This window comes from Manihot esculenta, chromosome 6 (genome assembly GCF_001659605.2).
Source record: "Manihot esculenta cultivar AM560-2 chromosome 6, M.esculenta_v8, whole genome shotgun sequence".
NCBI lineage: Eukaryota > Viridiplantae > Streptophyta > Magnoliopsida > Malpighiales > Euphorbiaceae > Manihot > Manihot esculenta.
In genome coordinates, this window is record NC_035166.2 from 4,705,696 (window position 1) to 4,724,361 (window position 18,666).

Consider the following 18,666-nt stretch of genomic DNA (forward strand, 5'->3'; position numbering starts at 1 on the left):
AGGAACCGAGGACCCCAGCAGTGAGTTCGGCTGCTTCGGTGTTGTCAGAGTCAGCCAGAGGTGAGTGGAACTAAACTTAATCTTTTAAATTAAATGTTTTATCATGTTTCATGCATCATGATTATGCAATAGGGCGATTGCATTAGTTCACGAATATGCCGCATTGCATCATGTGTTGTTGATGTGGGTGAATGTTGGATGACCCAATTAGTCCATGACAGGAAGACCAGGACCCCATTCTACGGCCTGGCACGGAAATGAAAGACCAGGACCCCATTCTACGGCCTGGCACGATTGTGGACTCGAAGACCAGGAGCCCAGAGGAGGCCCTGGAATAATGGTAAGTAATGTATGTATGACAGGAAGACCAAGACCCCATGCTACGGCCTGGCACTATGTTAGCTTGGACTAATTGGTGACAAGTTCACCCAACCCCTATGTGAATTGTTTGTGTTATGATGCATTTCATAGAGCATAGTATTTATGTGTTTTAATAGTTCAGCTCACTGGGCTTTTAGCTCACCCCTCTCCCTTTACCCCCAGGCTTGCAGGTACAGTATAGTGCGGGAGTCCGGATAGAGTAAAGAAGTCATGCTTATGTAATAGCTAGCAATGGACATGATCAAATTGTAATGTAAAAGTACAGTATAGTCATGTAATGAGGTTTGTGGATGTTAGTGTGTGCTTGACCATAGATTGTGCTATCCCTTTTATACATGATCTTAGGGATTTTGATGATGTTTATGTAAACCAACTCAACAGATGTATGTCACCCATCGAGGGCACAGATGAGATCCCACAGAGGGATCAATGTTATGTTAATGTTTATACACAGGTTGAGTTTGGTTGATGTTCATGTAAAGAAAAGTTTTAATTTTTATGTATGTTGCGGATCATGTATGGGATTATACAGGTTTACAGGTTATATGTCAGGCTTGCTACGGGTCCCGGCGGCCTTAAGCCGATCTGGATCCTAGCGCCGGTAGCGATCCGATTTTCGGGTCGTTACAACTGGAGCACCCCAAGGTGAGGTACTCGGTCGGATGAAGCCCTTTTCTACCAGCTCTTGTAACTGCTCTTTCAACTCCTTCAACTCGGCTGGGGCCATCCTGTAGGGAGGGGTAGAGATCAGTCTAGTTCCAGGCATCAACTCTATCTCGAACTCTATCTCCCTAGCAGGTGGTAAACCTGGAAGCTCGTCTGGAAAAACATCCTGAAACTTTCTGACAACTGGCACTGAGGCTGGCTCCCTAACCTGACTGCTAAGCTCTCTCACATGAGCCAAATACCCCTGACATCCCTTCCTAAGCAACCTACGAGCCTGAAGAGCTGATATCAGACCTCTAGGTGTACCCCTCTTGTCTCCTCTGAAGATGACCTCTGACCCATTCTGATCTCTGAACCTGACTACCTTGTCTCTGCAGTCCAAGGTAGCACTATGGGTAGATAACCAATCCATCCCTAGAATGACGTCAAAGTCTGTCAAATCTAGAACCACCAGGTCGGTGGAGAGGGATCTTCCCTCAACAAAAACTGGACTGTACTGGCAGACTGACTCTGTCACTGACGGGTCACACTTGGGTCCACTGACCCATAGGGGACACTCTAACCCAGAGACTATCAGACCCAACCTCTCAACGGCTCTCGGAGCAATAAAAGAATGAGATGCACCCGGGTCCATTAATGCATACACATCAGAACACCCAATGATGAGATTACCTGACACCACGGTGTTGGATGTGTTAGCCTCCTGCTGAGTTATGGTGAAGATCCTGGCTGGAGCTGATGGACCTTCACCTCGGGAACCAGAAGAAGAGGCTGCCCCTCTCCCTCTACCTCTGCCATTGCCCTGAGTTGTGGCTGGAGCTGCTGGCTGTGCCACACTACCAGAAGCTGTCTGCTGGGGTTGGCCCATAAAAGGTGCTCTAGGACACTCCCGAGCCATGTGTCCCTCCTGTCCACATCTGAAACATGCATTAGTCCCAGCCCGACACACTCCCTTGTGTGGCTTCCCACACCTTAAGCATTTTGTACCAACTGAGCCTGAGCTCGAGCCACCGCCTAATCCCAGACCAGATTTCAACTTACTCCAGAACTTGTTCTTCTTCGGCTTCTTGGTGGTGTTACTCCACCTCTTGCTACCTGAGCTCTGAGAAGAGAGACCTGGCCCTCCTCTGCCTGGGGTCTTAACCCCTGAAGACTGGGTCACTGACTGCTTCACGGACCCCTCAACTATGACACTAGCCTCCATCCTTCGCGCCATATCCACTACAGTGTGGAAACTTTCTCTCTCAACTGACTGAATCAAAGAGGAGTACCTAGAATGCAGTTTCATAACATATCTCTTGGCTTTCTTTGAATCTGTATCTAGAGCTTGCTTTGAAAAAGGCAATAGCTCCAAGAATTTATCCGTGTACTCCTCTATACTCATGTGCTCTGTCTGCCTCAGCTGCTCAAACTCAATCATCTTTAGTTCTCTGGAACTGTCTGGAAAAGCCCATCCAGCAAACTCATTTGCAAATTCCTCCCATGTCATGCCGTCTAGTCTTGGGTCCACATAACACTTGAACCATTCCCGTGCCTTTTTGCACTTTAAAGTGAACCCTGCCATCTGAATGGCCCTGCTGTCATCTGCCCCTAGCTCATCCGTTATCGTCTTCACTACTCTCAGGTACTCAAAGGGATCATCCCCTGACTTGTATTTGGGAGCATCCAGCTTAAGGTAATCTGTCATCTTCACTTTGCTCCCACCGGCTGAGCTAGGTCTAGAAGGTTGAGTAACTGGGGCTGTTGGTTCTGTAGGTGGTGGAGGTGGGGGTGCAGCATTCCCTGAGGTGGGGTTTACCGGGTTAAGATAGAAGGGTGAGGGTGGATAAGCTGGGTACTATGTGTAAGGTGGATAGAAAGGTGGATAAGGCATGTAGGTAGGGTAGGGGTTAAAGCTGGAGTAATCCGATGTGCCTCCCATCGGATACCCTGAACCCTGTGGGAAGGGTGGATAATGGGGTGGAAAACCAAACCCCGAGGCCTGAGCGCCTCCCTGTGACTCCCCTGTCCCTTCTTCCGTCATGTTGACATCCAGATTCCCATCCCTCCTCTGATCCTCTTCCATAACCTCCCTCACATCTGAAGAACTTCCTCCTCTATCTGTCCCCCTTCTGCTAGCATCAAAAGACCTTCTAGGGTCCCTTGACACTCTTTCTCTGCTTGATCTACATGACATTGCCCTAGGCAATGCAGGAGGACGGGCGCTCGTGTCCTCATCCTCAGGTGGTACTCCAGTCAATCTTGCAGATCGACGGGTTCCTCTCATCCTGTTTTTCTAAAAAACAGTACACATCACACAAACATTAGCATCATATGGTTCATGTGGAAACACATGAACCTGCATCACATATATATCATTCATATCATAGCATTAATGCACATGTATATAATCATGGCATTTCACATCATCGTACAAGACAGGACTCAACATCCTATCCTAGTGGACATGATCTTCCTATTGTGCTTGACCTTCTAGAACATCTATGAGCCCGACACTCTAGGTCCGATCCTATGAACCTAGGGCTCTGATACCATTTTGTAACGATCCGAAAATCGGACCGCTACTGGCTCTAAGATCCAGGTCGGCTTAAGGCCGCCGGGACCCGTAGCAAGCCTGACATACAACCTGAAAACCTGTTTAATCCCATACATGATCAAGAATATACATAAAAATTTAAAACTTTTCTTTCATACATTCTCTCATACACCAAACTCAACCTGTGCGTGCACTGAACATAGTCATAATCATAAGCATTGACCCCTCTGTGGGATCTCATCAATGCCCCAATGGGCGATGTAACATACGTTGAGTTGGTTTACATGAACATCACAAAACATCTAAGATCATGTATAAAAAGGGATACCTTACACATTGGGTCAAGCACAATCTCTAATCCTCAATATCAATACATACATTATGTAATACCCGGCTAGACTCTGGTATCGGAATTCCTACCGTTCGGTGGAATCTCGGATGTCGGAAGCCTCTAGTAGGGTAGAAACATGTTTTCATAAAATGTTTTAAATCATTTCATGGTTTTAAGTATGATAATGAAATGAGTTTTTGCATAAAAAGTCTTTGGAGGAAAACCCAGGTTCGGCCGCCGAAAGTCAAGTTCGGCCGCCGAACATGCATGCGTTTTGGAGGCACGTTAAGCCCCCGAAAGCATGAGTGAGGGAAGTCCAGGTTCGGCCGCCGAAAGTCAAGTTCGGCCGCCGAACATGGCATGTATGCGGAGGCAAGTTCGGCCCCCGAACATGGTCTGGCCAGCCACTATAAAAGGGGCACTTAGCCGAAATGGGCGAGCTTTCTCCCATTTTCGGCCACAGCTAACTTCCGACCTCCTTCTTCCCAATCTAGTGTTCTTCCTTCAAATCCCCACCATTTTTCTTGAGTTTTAAGCTTGCATTGAAGGTTTTGAACTTTTGAAACAAGTTTTGGAGCTTTGGGAACTCAGGAGCTCATTTTCGTGGATCTCCAAGTTTAGGTCGTCTCCCTCTCGATCTTCAAGAGGTAAGAGCCGATCTTAAGCTCCTTATGCGTTTTAAATAAGTTTTATGCAAGATCTATGGGTAGAAATGCATGTTAGGGTATATGTTGAGTTTATGGGTTAATATTGATGTTTTGAACAATGTGGCTTGCTTGTGTGTTGTAGTTGGGGTTTAAGTTAGTTTGAGGCCCCTAGGAGCTTGTATGCTTGTGTATGAGTGTTGTAGAAGAGTTTTATGCATGATTAGGAAGTTTGGGAAACTTGGAGGCAAGAGGAGCCAAGTTTCTGCCCTTGGCAGAAACCAGGTTCGGCAGCCGAAGGGAGTTTCGGCCGCCGAACATGGCTTGTGAGGCAGCTTTAGGCTGCCGAAGCCTGCCCCCGAAAGTTGGAGTTTCGGCTCTGTCCGAGACTTTCGGCCGCCGAAGGTGCCGCCGAACATGCATGAGTTTCGTCTCTGTCTGGGAGTTTCGGCCGCCGAAGGTGCCGCCGAACCTGCCTGACTTTTGGCTCTGGAGGGACTTCCGGCCGCCGAAGGTGCCGCCGAAAGTGCCCTTCCCAGCCTTTTCTTGCATGTTTTCTAGGATTGTTTTGAGGTGTTTTTAGGAGGTTTTTGGGGGTATGTTTAGAGTTATGTTCTTGTTGTTTGGTGCCTCATTTGAGTCCACCTGTGTAGGTTCGGACCCGAGGAACCGAGACCCCCGGTTGTGAGTTAGTCGTTCAGAGTCCGTTGTAAAAGTTTCAGTCACCAGGTGAGTGGAACAACTCCTTAAGTTTTAAAGTAAAGTAAATGGATAAATGAATGAATCATAAAGCATTGCCCATGCATCATTATGCCATGCAATATTTCAGGATGTTTGCATTAGAATTCACGAATATGCTGCATTGCACAAATTGATGTTGATGTGGATGGTTGTTGGGTGATCCATAGTCCTCTGATGTTATGTTATGATGATACGTTATGGAAGACCAGCGAGGCCCATTCTACGCCCCTGGCACTATGTAAGAGAAAGACCAGCGAGGCCCATTCTACGCCCCTGGCACTTTAGGATGTTATGTTATGTTATGTAAGAGAAAGACCAGTGAGGCCCATTCTACGCCCCTGGCATTTGGAGATGTTGAGGACTAATGGTGACAATACCATCCTTTATGTGATTAGCTGTGATGTGTTGCATTTCATGAAAGCATGAAATAAAATAAAATGAATAATAATAATAATAACAATAATAATAATAAAATGAATAATAATATACCTAAAAATGGAGGAACTAAAGCAAATGCTTTTAATTTCTGCTCACTGGGCTTTATAGCTCACCCCTCTCCCCTAACCCCAGTCTTGCAGGTACTGTGTAGATAGAGAAGTCAAGAAGAGTAAGAGAAGTTTATGTAATAGCATAGCTGTGGACATGGTTTATTTGCAATGTAAAAGTATGTTATGTAATGTAATGAAAGTTTAGAATGTGCTTGACTGGAGTTTGTTTTAAATCCCTTGTGTATATGATCCAAAAATGTTTTTATGATGTTTATGTTATCTAAGCCTAACATATGTTATGTTGCCCATTGGAGTATTTGATGAGGACTCCAACGAGGGGTTTATGATATGTTATGTATGCACAGGTTAGGCTTGGAAAGAAAAGTTTTAATTTTTATGTATGTTGTTGATCATGTATGGGATTAAACAGGTTCACAGGATGTATGTTTGGCTTGCTACGGGTTCCGGCGGCCTTAAGCCGACCTGGATCCTAGCGCCGGTAGCGGTCCGGTTTCCAGGTCGTTACACATTACTATTCATAACTTTACATCATTTTACAATTTATCATGTCCACACTCTATCTATTACATACACATGACTTCATTACTCTTGCTGACCTCCTAGTCTACCCTGTACCTTCAAACCTGGGGGATTAGGGAGAGGGGTGAGCTACTAGAGCCCAGTGAGCAGAATAATAAAACATTTAAAACATATGATAACATGGAATGCATCACATCACAGCTAATCACATCAAGGATGAACTTGTCACCAATAGCCCTCTACATATCCAATTGTGCCAGAATGTAGAATGGGTCCTGGTCTTTCTCTTACATAGTGATTTGTTTGTGATGTGATGCATTCCTTGATGACAAGTTCATCCTTGATGTGATTTGTTTGTGATGTGATGCATTCCATTATGGCATATGTTTTAAATGTTTTATTATTCTACTCACTGGGCTCTAGTAGCTCATTCCATTTCCCTAATCCCCCAGGTTTGCAGGTACGGGCTTGACCAGGAAGTCAAGAAGAGTAAAGTCTTATGCGATGTAATAGTTAGATGTGGACATGATGAATTGTTATGTAATGTAAAGAATAGTAATATGATGTAATGTAATGATGATATTGAGGATTAGAATGGTGCTTGACCCTAGTATGTTTGGTCATCCCTTGATATATGATTTATAAAATGTTTTTATGATGTTTATGTCTAACCAAACTTAATGTATGTTATGATACCCCATTGGAGCATTTGATGAGGGCTCCAGTGTGAGGTTTTATGTTATGACTATGAGTTTGTACAGGTTAAGCTTGGTTGATGAAAAGAAAAAGTTTACAGGTTTATGAGTATGTATGATCATGTATGGGATTTAACAGGTATACAGGTTGTATGTTAGGCTTGCTACGGGTCCCAGCGACCTTAAGTCGACTGGATCCTAGCGCCGGTAGCGGTTCGGTTTTCCGGATCGTTACACTCTACTACTAAGATTAGGGAGGAATACCTAGAGTGGAGTCTCATGGTATACCTCCTACCTTTCTTCTAGTCGGTGTCATAAGCCTTATCTACATGATGGAGCAACTCCAAAAACTTATCTATGTATTCATCTACACTCATTTTCTTAGTTTGCCTTAACTGATCAAACTCTATCACCTTTAACACCTTTGAACTATCTGAAAAAGCCCATCCTGCAAACTCATTTGTAAACTATTGCCAGGATAAGTTGTTTAGAGCTTTGATACCACTCGATAACGATCCAAAAACCAGACCGCTATCAGTGTTATGATTCAAATCGACTTAAGGTCGTTGAAGTGCATAGTAGGCCTATTATACATCCTGTTACATTTGATATAATCCCAACCATGATCATAAAAATATATAAAAATATTTTCATCTCATGAATGAAAACTCAACATGCATACAAGCATAATTGAAAACATAAACCCATACTAGAGCCTTCACCAAATGCTCAAGTATGGTTATCATTACATGCCTCAGTTTGGTTCAAATATAGATTAAAATCAAAAGTTTTATACAATAAAATCATAATAAAGGGATCATAAAAGAAAACTTGAGCAAACAACAATTATAAACCACAACATATTACATGTCCATAACTATATTATTATATCATAACTATACCATAAACCACTGCTGACCTCCCGAGCTAACTCTAATCCTGCAAATTTGAGGTTAGATGAAAGGGATAAGGCACTAGAGCCTAGTGAGCAAAAACATAACGTAAAACAATTCAATAAAACATATGATCGTATGAATTCACCATAACATAAATAATTGACATCAAGATAGACTTGTCACCAGTAACCCTTCGCAATTTCAATAGTGCCTGACCTGTAACAGGTGCTCCTTAAGACTTTCTTTTAAACATACATAACATATCCACAGTGCAAGGGGAGTAGAATGGCCATCCTGGTCTTTCTCTTACATAATGCTAGGGGCATAGAATGGGTCTTGACTTGGACTTTCATATCCGTCATACATAGCATAGCTTGTTCAAGAACTAGTGGGTCATCCAACATCCATCCACAATAATAATTAATTATGCAATGCATTATATTTGTGAATTATAATGTAAAATAACCTATTCATATACATATGGCATTCGTGATGCATGAGTAAGTTTAAAACATTTAATTTCTTTAAAATAATAGTTTAATTTGGTTCTACTCAGCTCTGGCTGATGCAAGCCTAGCTCTGAAGTAGTTATGCCATTGCCGATCTCTATGGTCTCCCAAGTCTGATCCTACACAGATGGACTTAAATGAGGGCTCAAATATAACTTTTACCACTCTTAAAACTATCCCAAGAAACTCCTAAAAGCATATAAGAAAGCATGTAGAAAACGAGTTGAAAATGGCTAGACAGGGGACTTTCGACGGCAGGTTGGGCAACCTAAAGTCCCTTTATAGATCTGAAAGTCAAACTTTTGGAGGCAGGTTAGGCAGCCTAAAGGCCAGCCTTCATAAGCAGGTTCGGCGATCGAACCTCGCTTCTGCGGCCAAACCTGGGTTCTTCTGCAATGTAGAACCTGATTTTGCTTTTTGTCAACAGCCCTCAAAACGTAACCACACACATGCAACAACTAAAAATCACTCCAAAGCAACCTAGGACCCTCTAAGCAAATGGAAAACTCCATAGAAAGCAACATGCAAGCAATCTAGCACATCAGCATTCAGGACTCAAACAAAATGAGAAAAACCATGACCTTTGCATGCAAACACTCTAACTACCCAATACATTATGAAAATAGATTGCAACTTAACCAAAAGAATAAGATTTTGAAAGCACAACTTATTAGGGAAATAATGACCACAACAAGAAGGAATTTAGAGAAGAGGGAGAAATGAGCTTCGAAGGCCCGATTGCTAAAAACCTCAAAATCTCAGCTTGATTCTTCAAAACCAAAGATAAAATGATGAATTTCTAAAAGATATATGGAAGATTAAAGTGAAAACATCAAAAGTTTTTCTTAGGCTCACCTCTACCTGAAAGTGGAGAAAACTTCTCTCCACTTTCTGGTGGAGCTCAATTTATAGTTGGGCTGGAAAAGCCATCTTTGGCAGCCGAACCTTAAACCCTTTTCTAAGACTTTTTTTTTTTAACACATCTTAAAATACTTAAAATTCATTATATAAAAATCTATTTTACCGTCGAAAGTTTTCAGTTTTAAGATTTCAAATTCCAACAGAGATTCTGTCAAAATATTAGAATTCTCATACTGGATTTTAGTCGAGTATTATAACTCAACTCTTGAAAATACAATATCACCTTGCTAAAGTAGTGTGAGTTCCTTGCTTTTGGCTCCTTCGGCTCTTAAAGTCAAATTAACTTAATCAATTGAAATGAGAGATCAAAATTAATCTTTTAATAATTTTAAAATATCTCTCCCTAAGACACCCCTTGAAATATGACAACAAACATATAAGAGAAACATAAAAAAAAAAAAAAGAATAAGGGATTTTTAGGTATAAAGTTGAAAGTTTGGTTTTAGAAGCACCTTAAATTGCCAAAACTAGCCTTTTTATAGTACATATTCAACTGCTAAAAAGTGTTTTTGGCAGGAGAATCTGGAGTTTACTAGAATGCTAAAACCCAATTTTGCTATATTTTTTAAGACTCTGAAAATTAATCAAACATTATCAAACTTAGAATATCACAACCACCTAAGACAGCTTAGAACTTCAAGTAAACTAACATGCTTTGATAATCAACGTATAAAACTTCAAATCTCAACCAAATTAACACAAAAGACTTTCTTAACAATGTGTGCTCCCATTCACTCAAATCAAGTTCCAAACCCACATGCATTTGCATAAAAGGATCTCAACCAAATTAACACAAAAGACTTTCTTAAGAATGTGTTCTCCCATTCACTCAAATCAAGTTCCAAACCCACATGCATTTGCATAAAAGGAATTACACTTTACCATTAAACACCACTGAACTAAAAGAAGGCATAAACTCCATTTAACTGATACCAATATGATTTACAACATCGACATGTAAAGAAATATTTGAAATCTACCATTATAGCATGTATTGATAGTTTTTTCATTCATAACCCAACATGCAAGAGTGGATCCAATATTTCTTGAGATATGGAGCGTAATGATATATTATGGACTATACACCATACGCCATAGTCAAGGATCCAACTCCGCGCTGAGTTGGCCGGGAGTGTGGGGGTAGATCTATTATGATATATTATGTCTTTTTGTATTTTTCCTAGACATATAAATGTTAGTGTATTTACCCTAAACCATTATCTTAGACCTTTTGTATGTCATTTTATTTATCAATAAAAGAGATTTTATTATCATAATTATTTGTTTGCATGCTATATAATAATGATTAACATACCTGGTTACTTATTATTATGATAATAATAATAAAATATGACTAGTATGATTATTAATTGATAATCATGAGATGATTATGTGTATGTTGATATAAATCAATAATCATAGATACTTGTTAAAAAATAAAATATTGGATGGACCCATATTGAGATCACTACATGAGTTATTGTCATAAGTGAATCTCAAGATAGTTATGTTTTAATCATTTGACTTGATATTGTCATAGTTTTCAACATAAGAACTGCTATATTTTGACATAACCAAACATTGTCTTTAATTGGATAATTATAAAGGTTATGATTGAACATAATAGAAATTATGTAGAGGATATTAAACAATTAAGATAGAATTTGTCTATCTCCTTGAGAGAGATATCTTCTGGACCTCTCGATAAGTGAGACTGAGAAATGCATGGTCGTGCTCAAATGAATTGATAATGTAATCAATATCATTTGGTTTTATCAGTCTGCTTAGAGATCAAGAAATTATAAGTTTGAACATTATAAGTTTAAACATTATAAATTTGACATTGACCATAACTTATCTTCAAACTAGATATTGTGTGACAAATGGATTAATACATGCTCTTTTTATTAGGCTTTATCGGACTATCGATCCTCATATTAATTGGATAGTCATAATGTCTTGCTAGAGGATGCTTATGATTTATGGGCCTTGTTGGACTGGACCTATTGCCAATTAATATGAGCCTATTGGGTCACATACAAAAGAATACCATTGATGTGATATGTCATATTAATTGGCTAAGAGCCCGTTACTATAATTAATAATAATATTAATAAATATACTATTATTAATATTATTTATTTATTATTACTATGAGATAATAATATTTAAAAGATCTGCAGCCTATCTGTAACTATTACAAATAAAAGATCTTTTCGTTTTCTTTTGAAAAAGACTTATCGCATAGATATATTAGTGTCTGCGATACTGTGACGATTGGGTGGAACACAACTATTTTACGAGAAGAAGTGTGGAAAAACGAAAAGACTGAGAGAAAATGAGTGAACATAAAAACAACTTCTTTGAATTACGGTAGGGAGGTTCTTTTTTGTAATCGTTTTCTAGGGTTGTTGATTGAGAGCACATAGCTAATCCATCCGTTGAGAGAGCTAACACTCCAGACGGAAACATTCATGTGGATACCATTGAGGATGTTCATTTCAGAAGCAGCACCATCAGTCTGGAGCAGTTTATTTTCGTCAAGTCTAAAAGGTTAGTCTTTTTATCATTCCTTTCAAATTAAATGAAGCACTCAGATCCTGAAAGGGGAAACAAACATCTTTTTTCACTACGTAATTTTGGGTTGCAATACTCTCTGGGCATCCTTACAATGGTATTAGAGCCAACTTGTGCTTTTCATTTAAGTCTAATATGCCATGATTGATGTGCTATATGTGATACATATTTATTGGAATGGCATGATAATTGGTTTGTTCAATTCATTTTATATATGATGTTCAAAACGATAGATTTATATGTGATATGAATCGATGATACCTATGTGAGTCTATTGGGTCACACATAAAAGAACGTTTTTGATATGCTATGTCCTATTAATAGGCTAAGAGTATGTTAGTATTATTAATAATAATATTAATAAAGATGTTATTACTATTAATATTAATTATTTGTTATTATTAAGAGATAATAATATTTAAAAGATTTGCGGCCTATATATAACTGTTATAGATAAAACATCTTTTCGTTTTCTTTTGAAAAAGACTTATTGTATAGATATATTAGTATTTGCGATATTGTGATGGTTGGGTTGAACACAACTCTTTTAGGAAAAGAAGTATGAGAAAATGAAAAGATTGAGAAAAACGAGTGAACATAAAAGACCTTCTTTGAATTGCGAAAAAAAGATTTTTCCTGTAATCGTTTTTTTGGGTTATAAATTGGGAGCACATAGCTAATTCATCTGTTTAGAGAGCTAGCACTCCAGACGGAAATGTTCATGTGGATACCATTGAAGGTGTTCGTTTCAGAAGTAGCACCATCAGTCTGGAACAATTTCTTTTCGTCAAGTCTAAAAGGTGAGTCTCTTTATCTTTCCTTTCGAATTAAACGAAGAACTTAGATCTTGAAAGAGGAATAGAGATCTTTATTTTTCCTCCGCGTAATTTTTGGGTTGCAGTGATCTCTAGGTTTCCTTGCACCTTGTACTGCTCGAGAGTAGTTTGCAACTTTTAGATGTACCGGAGTATCTGCTCGTTGGTCAAGTTGTTGAGATCTGCTTCATTAACCATTAAGGGCGTGTTTTGCCCACATGACGCCTTCATTGGTAGCAATCTTAGCAGCAGCTTGTAAACTACCGGCCATTTCAATTGAGAAGAGAGAGATTTCTTTTTAAGAGAAAAGAAAGAAGAGACTGACTTTATCTAAATGAACAATATGGATTCAATGGATTTTTTCGGCAATGGAACCAAATAATATAACCGGAAAATAGAGTTGTGCTATAATTGGCTAGACCTGAAAGAAAGAGAACATGAGATGGTGGGTGCCCACAGCAATCACTCTGATGCTCAATTCAGTATATTGAAGAATAGAGCGAATGTAATGAATTGCTTAGGACTTGAGTAGTATAAGAGAATAGCGTACCTTTGCCTTTGTGATCGTTTCCCTTTTATATTATAAGAAAATGAAGATTAATATGACATTTCTTGGTAATCCGATAATGATGTGGTTACTTGATAAGAGATATCGCCAACTAATAAGTCAGTGATCCCGCGATTACAGGTGTGATGGGAATTCACTGAACTATGCTTGATAACAGTAACTTTGTGCCGAGAATTGTCCTATCCAGAGAGGGCGAGTCTTAATGATAAACTGGGTGTTGAGGTGCTTGGATTTTCTTTTCCTCGGGTAGGACTGTGTCTCTTATTTATCAGATTCTTATCACGTGAATCTGTTCTGTGGTGATAGCTCATATCTTATTTTGGACGACCCTTATATAGCATTAAGTATGTTTCTCATAGTATTTATGAGTCTATCTAAACTTACTATTCTTCACATTTCTATTTAATTGTCTCTCAATTTTATTTATATATACGTCAAGTATATCCCCTGATTGAGATATATTAAACAAATAAATATATTCATAATATGAAAATTCATTAATAAAAATAAATTTTTTTATTAAAGATAAAACATCAAGTAGTACTCCGACATCAATGTGTATTATTTTAAAAATTGACCGGCTCCTATACAGTCCTTCCTTATTGTGTATGATTTATTTGGATGGTATATTTTAGGATTATTTCAACAACCTTATATTGCATATTTTTGTTTATTATACAAACACAATTATTCTTTTATTAATTTCAATTAATACTTTAAACTATTTAGATAATTTTAAATATATTAAATTAATGTGGAGAATATTATTTTAAAATGCAAAAAAGAAATACTTTAATACGCGGAAAATTAGTTCAAAAATTTCAGTTAAATAAATTATTAATTAATATTTGGCAATTTCCTTTTTCCTTTTTTGAAACTTTTCACTTTATATCCAATTAATTCCCAATGTTAGATGTCCTAATGGAGACCCAAGCTTTTATCATGGGACAATTTCTTTGAATAACTCATGATTTATTTTTATGCTAAAATGAAGAATATATGACTTAACTATTCAACAATTGACTCAGTTACTACTACTACTAATAATAATAATAATAATAATAATAATTTTAATATTATTATTATTATTATTATTATTATTATTATTAATGTTAAAAAGACGGGAATATTTAAGAATGAATACTTAAATGGGAGCCAAATTTAAGTAACAGACACAAGTACACTCGAACTACCCCACCTTACAACAATAGCCAAACTCCATTACATTCCAATCATTCCTCAATTCAGACAAAAAAGCTCAAATAAGTTGAATTCAATACAATCTTGCAACCCTTTTAAACTTGAAATCGGAATTTTCATTTCCTTAATTACTAGCAATTATCTCTTCTCACTCCCTCTCTCTCTCTCTCTCTCTCTCTCTCTCAAGCTCTTGATGTTTCCTTAAAATAATCTCACAAGACACAAGAAAAAGAGTTTATTGTCTTCCTTCTCTTCTTCTTGCATGAAACAGAGTGTTCTGCTTCATTTGACATTATTGCAATGAAGTATATAAGATCCAACAGCTTGAAAAGGTTTTTTTCATTAAAAAGGCACGGCCTTGAAGAAGGAATCACCATTGAAGAAGACAAAAGAGCATTCTCTAACTCTAAATTTGTTCAAGAACCAGAGCATTCTCCAAAACCGACTTGGAGATGTTTCTCCTTTAAGGAAATCTCTGATGCCACCAATGCTTTTAGCCCAGGTTTTAAGACATTTATATGCATATGCAGATATGAGCTGCTCTTATTTATTTAATTTTTGCCTTAAATTTGAGTTTTACTACGTGGGTTTCAGAGAATCTTGTGGGAAAAGGAGGATATGCAGAGGTATACAAGGGAATGTTAAGAGATGGAGAGAAGATTGCAGTGAAAAGGCTAACAAAAGCTTGTAATGATGAGAGGAAAGAGAAGGAGTTCCTGACAGAGATTGGAACAATTGGCCATGTGTCTCATCCCAATGTGTTGTCTTTCTTCGGATGTTGCATGGACAATGGGCTTTATCTCATCTTCCATTTCTCGTCTGGAGGCTCTGTTGCTTCCCATCTCCATGGTACACAAACCAAGTACTACATAGAATCAGTTTGATTCCTTTCTGGGTTTTGTTTATTTTGCAATATTTTGATATTTTTTTATCTTAAAATTGGTCTTTCAGATGAGAAATTTCCAGTTATGGATTGGAAAACAAGATACAAGATTGCCATTGGGACTGCCAGAGGGCTCCATTATCTACACAAGGGATGTAAGAGAAGGATTATTCACAGAGACATTAAATCTTCAAATATACTATTGACAGCTGATTTTGAACCACTGGTAAGGTACCCATATGGAATTAGTCCTTTTTTCTTTGCTTTTTCTTGATTTTAGTTCATTGTTGTCTGATGGGTATGTACCCCTTTTTCTTTTATGGGTTTCTGAATGTGAAAGATTTCTGATTTTGGATTGGCAAAATGGCTTCCATCTCAATGGACTCACCACTCAATTGCTCCAATTGAAGGAACTTTCGGGTATCTACTGATTTCTGATGATATGAAACTCTTACGGTTCTTCTTATTGGAGTGGAACTCATTGAGTTGAATAATTTTGCACATATTAACAGGCACTTAGCACCAGAGTACTACATGCATGGAATAGTAGATGAGAAAACAGATGTGTTTGCATTTGGAGTCTTTCTGCTTGAAATTATTTCTGGCAGGAGACCTGTCGATGGGTCTCACCAAAACATACACAGCTGGGTAAGGTCACCAATTTCAAATTGATTTAAAATGATTGCAAGTTATGATTGAGATTTAGCTTAGTGGTACTCCGGTTCTATCTCTTAATTTTTAAAATCCAACTATTTTAACATTAAATAAATTTTTATCTAATTTTCTGACTGTAGTATCCAAAATATTTATTTTTCTGAAAAATAAAATTAAGGGGTAAAAAAGTAATTTAAGAAAAAAAATTTTGGTTGGTTAATTGGAGCATTCCATATTGGAAGTTTATTTTTAGAGTTGTATTTGTTTGACTTTAACAGGCTAAACCAATACTGAACCAAGGAGAGATAGAAAAGCTGGTAGATCCAAGGGTTGGAGGGGCCTATGATGCTTCACAGCTGATAAGACTTGCCTTTGCTGCATCTCTTTGTATACGAGCATCTTCCACGTGGCGCCCTACCATGAGTGAGGTAGACAATATTCTACACACTTATTTATCTTATTTTTGCTTAACTCAAAGCCAATTAATTAAACATAATCTCAAATTAGTTAGCAATGGGCTATAATCAAACATAATCTCAAGTTTATTTTACATAATCTTCCACGTGGCGCCCTACCACATCACATTATAAAAGTATTTATTACAAATTCACATAGAATATGAGGAGGTTCATATGTCACATTTCTTTCTTTTTGCATTATAAAATTTTCACATACTGCCACTTTTCATTATCATTCAAATGTATAATAAATCTGTTGATAAGATCATTACATCACATATATTTCTGTCTTGTTTCTAAACACCCAACTATAAATAGTTCAGGTTTTGAAAGGGCTGAATCAATATAATTTTAGTTTACCGCTGTCTAGATTTTAAATCACCGATTTTAATTTAAAATTAAATCAAACTAGACTTTTTTTAGTTGACGTTTTTAGAGTAATTATTTCTACTATTAATGTTGGTTTTAGAATTTTTCTTTTTACATAATTTTCATTGGCAAAAAGTTTTCTACATATATGGCAGGTATTGGAAGTAATGCAAGAAGGTGAAATAGATAAAGAAAGGTGGAAAATGCCAAAGGAAGAAGAGAAAGAAGAAGAATTATGGGAATTTGAAGATTTAGAATATGAATGCGACAGCTACTTCTCAATTTCTCCACAAGATTCATTCTCAACCAGAAGTTCTTTACCATGTTATAATCAGCTTAATTACTACGTGTAATCGTTTATGAAATCTCAAGCTTGGAATAAAAGTAAATAGAAAAAAGAAAGACAAAATTAATGGTGCAATTAGATACGTTAATTAAATCCTCGCCAAAAGCTTTTTTCTCATTCTAAATACATTTGTGTGTGATATAGAAAAGAAGTATTTTAGTAGAAATCAGTATTCGATCAGTTCTATTTAAAATCGAATCGAACTGAATAAATTAAAAATTAAAATTTTAGTGTGAAAAAATCAAACTGAATCAATTTTGAGTATAAATCAATTTAAATTAAATCGATATGATTTGATTCCATTCAATTTGATTAGTTAGACTTTTCAGTGAATTTTTTATTTTTTACATTTTATTTTTAATATTTTAAAATTTAATTAAAATATTTTATTTTTTTATTATAGTCTGATTGATTTATATTATTAAAAATAATATTCTATTATTACTAATCAGCTTGGTTTGATTTTATCAATTTTTTTTCGATCAAAATTAAATCGAAATAATTAAAATTTTAAAAATAAAAATTAAATAAAATTGAAGAAAAATAAAAATTAAATTAAATAGAATAAAAATCAAATTTTAAATTAATTTAATCCAATTAATTTTTTCCATTCAAATCCAATACAACTTACCCTATAAAAACCTTCATTGATTTAAACATGAAATGGTCTCACTATTTTTGCAAAACATGAGTAGGTAGGAAAAGTTTTTCGAAACAAGTGATTTTATGAAAAAAAAAATTGAAATAAATTTTTATAAAATTTTGTATAATTTTAAAATAATATAATTTTAATCTATTTTAATATACTTTTTCAGTTAAAAATCAAATATTTTGATTTTAAATAAGACCATTAATTTAAAAAAACCCCATAATTAAATTGCGAAATTCTTATTTTTATTCCATGCAGATGGATAACAGAAAGGCAAGCAAAACACTGTTGGTGTTGGGAAAATAAAATATGCTAGGAGAAATGTTGTTTTCTTGCACTAATCATTTAATAGCCAATAATTTGTTGTATCATAATATCAATAATTGGATTGGCCTACACAAAATTTACATTGTAAATTTTTTGTGACAGTACTAAATATAATATTTAGCACTTTTTCAAAGAGAAAGTAAAAGGAAATAATTCATTCAAAAAAAAAGTAAAAGGAAATAAAGAAAAAGCTACAGATGATAATGATTTGATTTTGAGACTTTTTCATTTAAATTTAAATTAATTTAACATTAGCGTTACGCACTTTTAATGGATATGAATATCAAACTTTGATTGAAAAATTAATTAATTTATTACAAAAAATATAATTTGAACTCTCACTTCTGGTAAAGTTAATTATTTTTTTTAACTCTCTGATAAAACATTTAACTCAAAATTTATGTTTAAAAGAGTTCAAAAATTCATGGTTTGCAAAAGTATTTTAAAAATCCAGTACTACCTAAACAGTGAT

The 18,666-nt window shown here is 36.5% G+C and overlaps 1 protein-coding gene across 1 annotated transcript; it reads left to right on the top strand.

Moving 5' to 3' along the window:
- The first annotated feature begins 14,546 nt into the window (after positions 1–14,546).
- LOC110617023 (probable receptor-like serine/threonine-protein kinase At5g57670) lies at positions 14,547–17,323 on the top strand. The gene is made up of 7 exons (XM_021759602.2): positions 14,547–15,010; positions 15,103–15,357; positions 15,460–15,617; positions 15,732–15,811; positions 15,904–16,039; positions 16,324–16,473; positions 17,028–17,323. Exons 1-7 carry the CDS (start codon positions 14,809–14,811, stop codon positions 17,223–17,225), a joined length of 1,179 nt encoding a protein of 392 aa, XP_021615294.1. The 5' UTR covers positions 14,547–14,808; the 3' UTR covers positions 17,226–17,323.
- Positions 17,324–18,666: the final 1,343 nt, after the last annotated feature.

Coding starts and splice junctions, on each gene's coding strand:
- LOC110617023 (XM_021759602.2), top strand. CDS start 14,809: ATGAAGTATATAAGATCCAACAGCTTGAAAAGGTTTTTTTCATTAAAA. Junction 15,358..15,459: donor TGTTGCTTCCCATCTCCATG/GTACACAAACCA, acceptor TTGGTCTTTCAG/ATGAGAAATTTCCAGTTATG. Junction 16,474..17,027: donor GGCGCCCTACCATGAGTGAG/GTAGACAATATT, acceptor CATATATGGCAG/GTATTGGAAGTAATGCAAGA.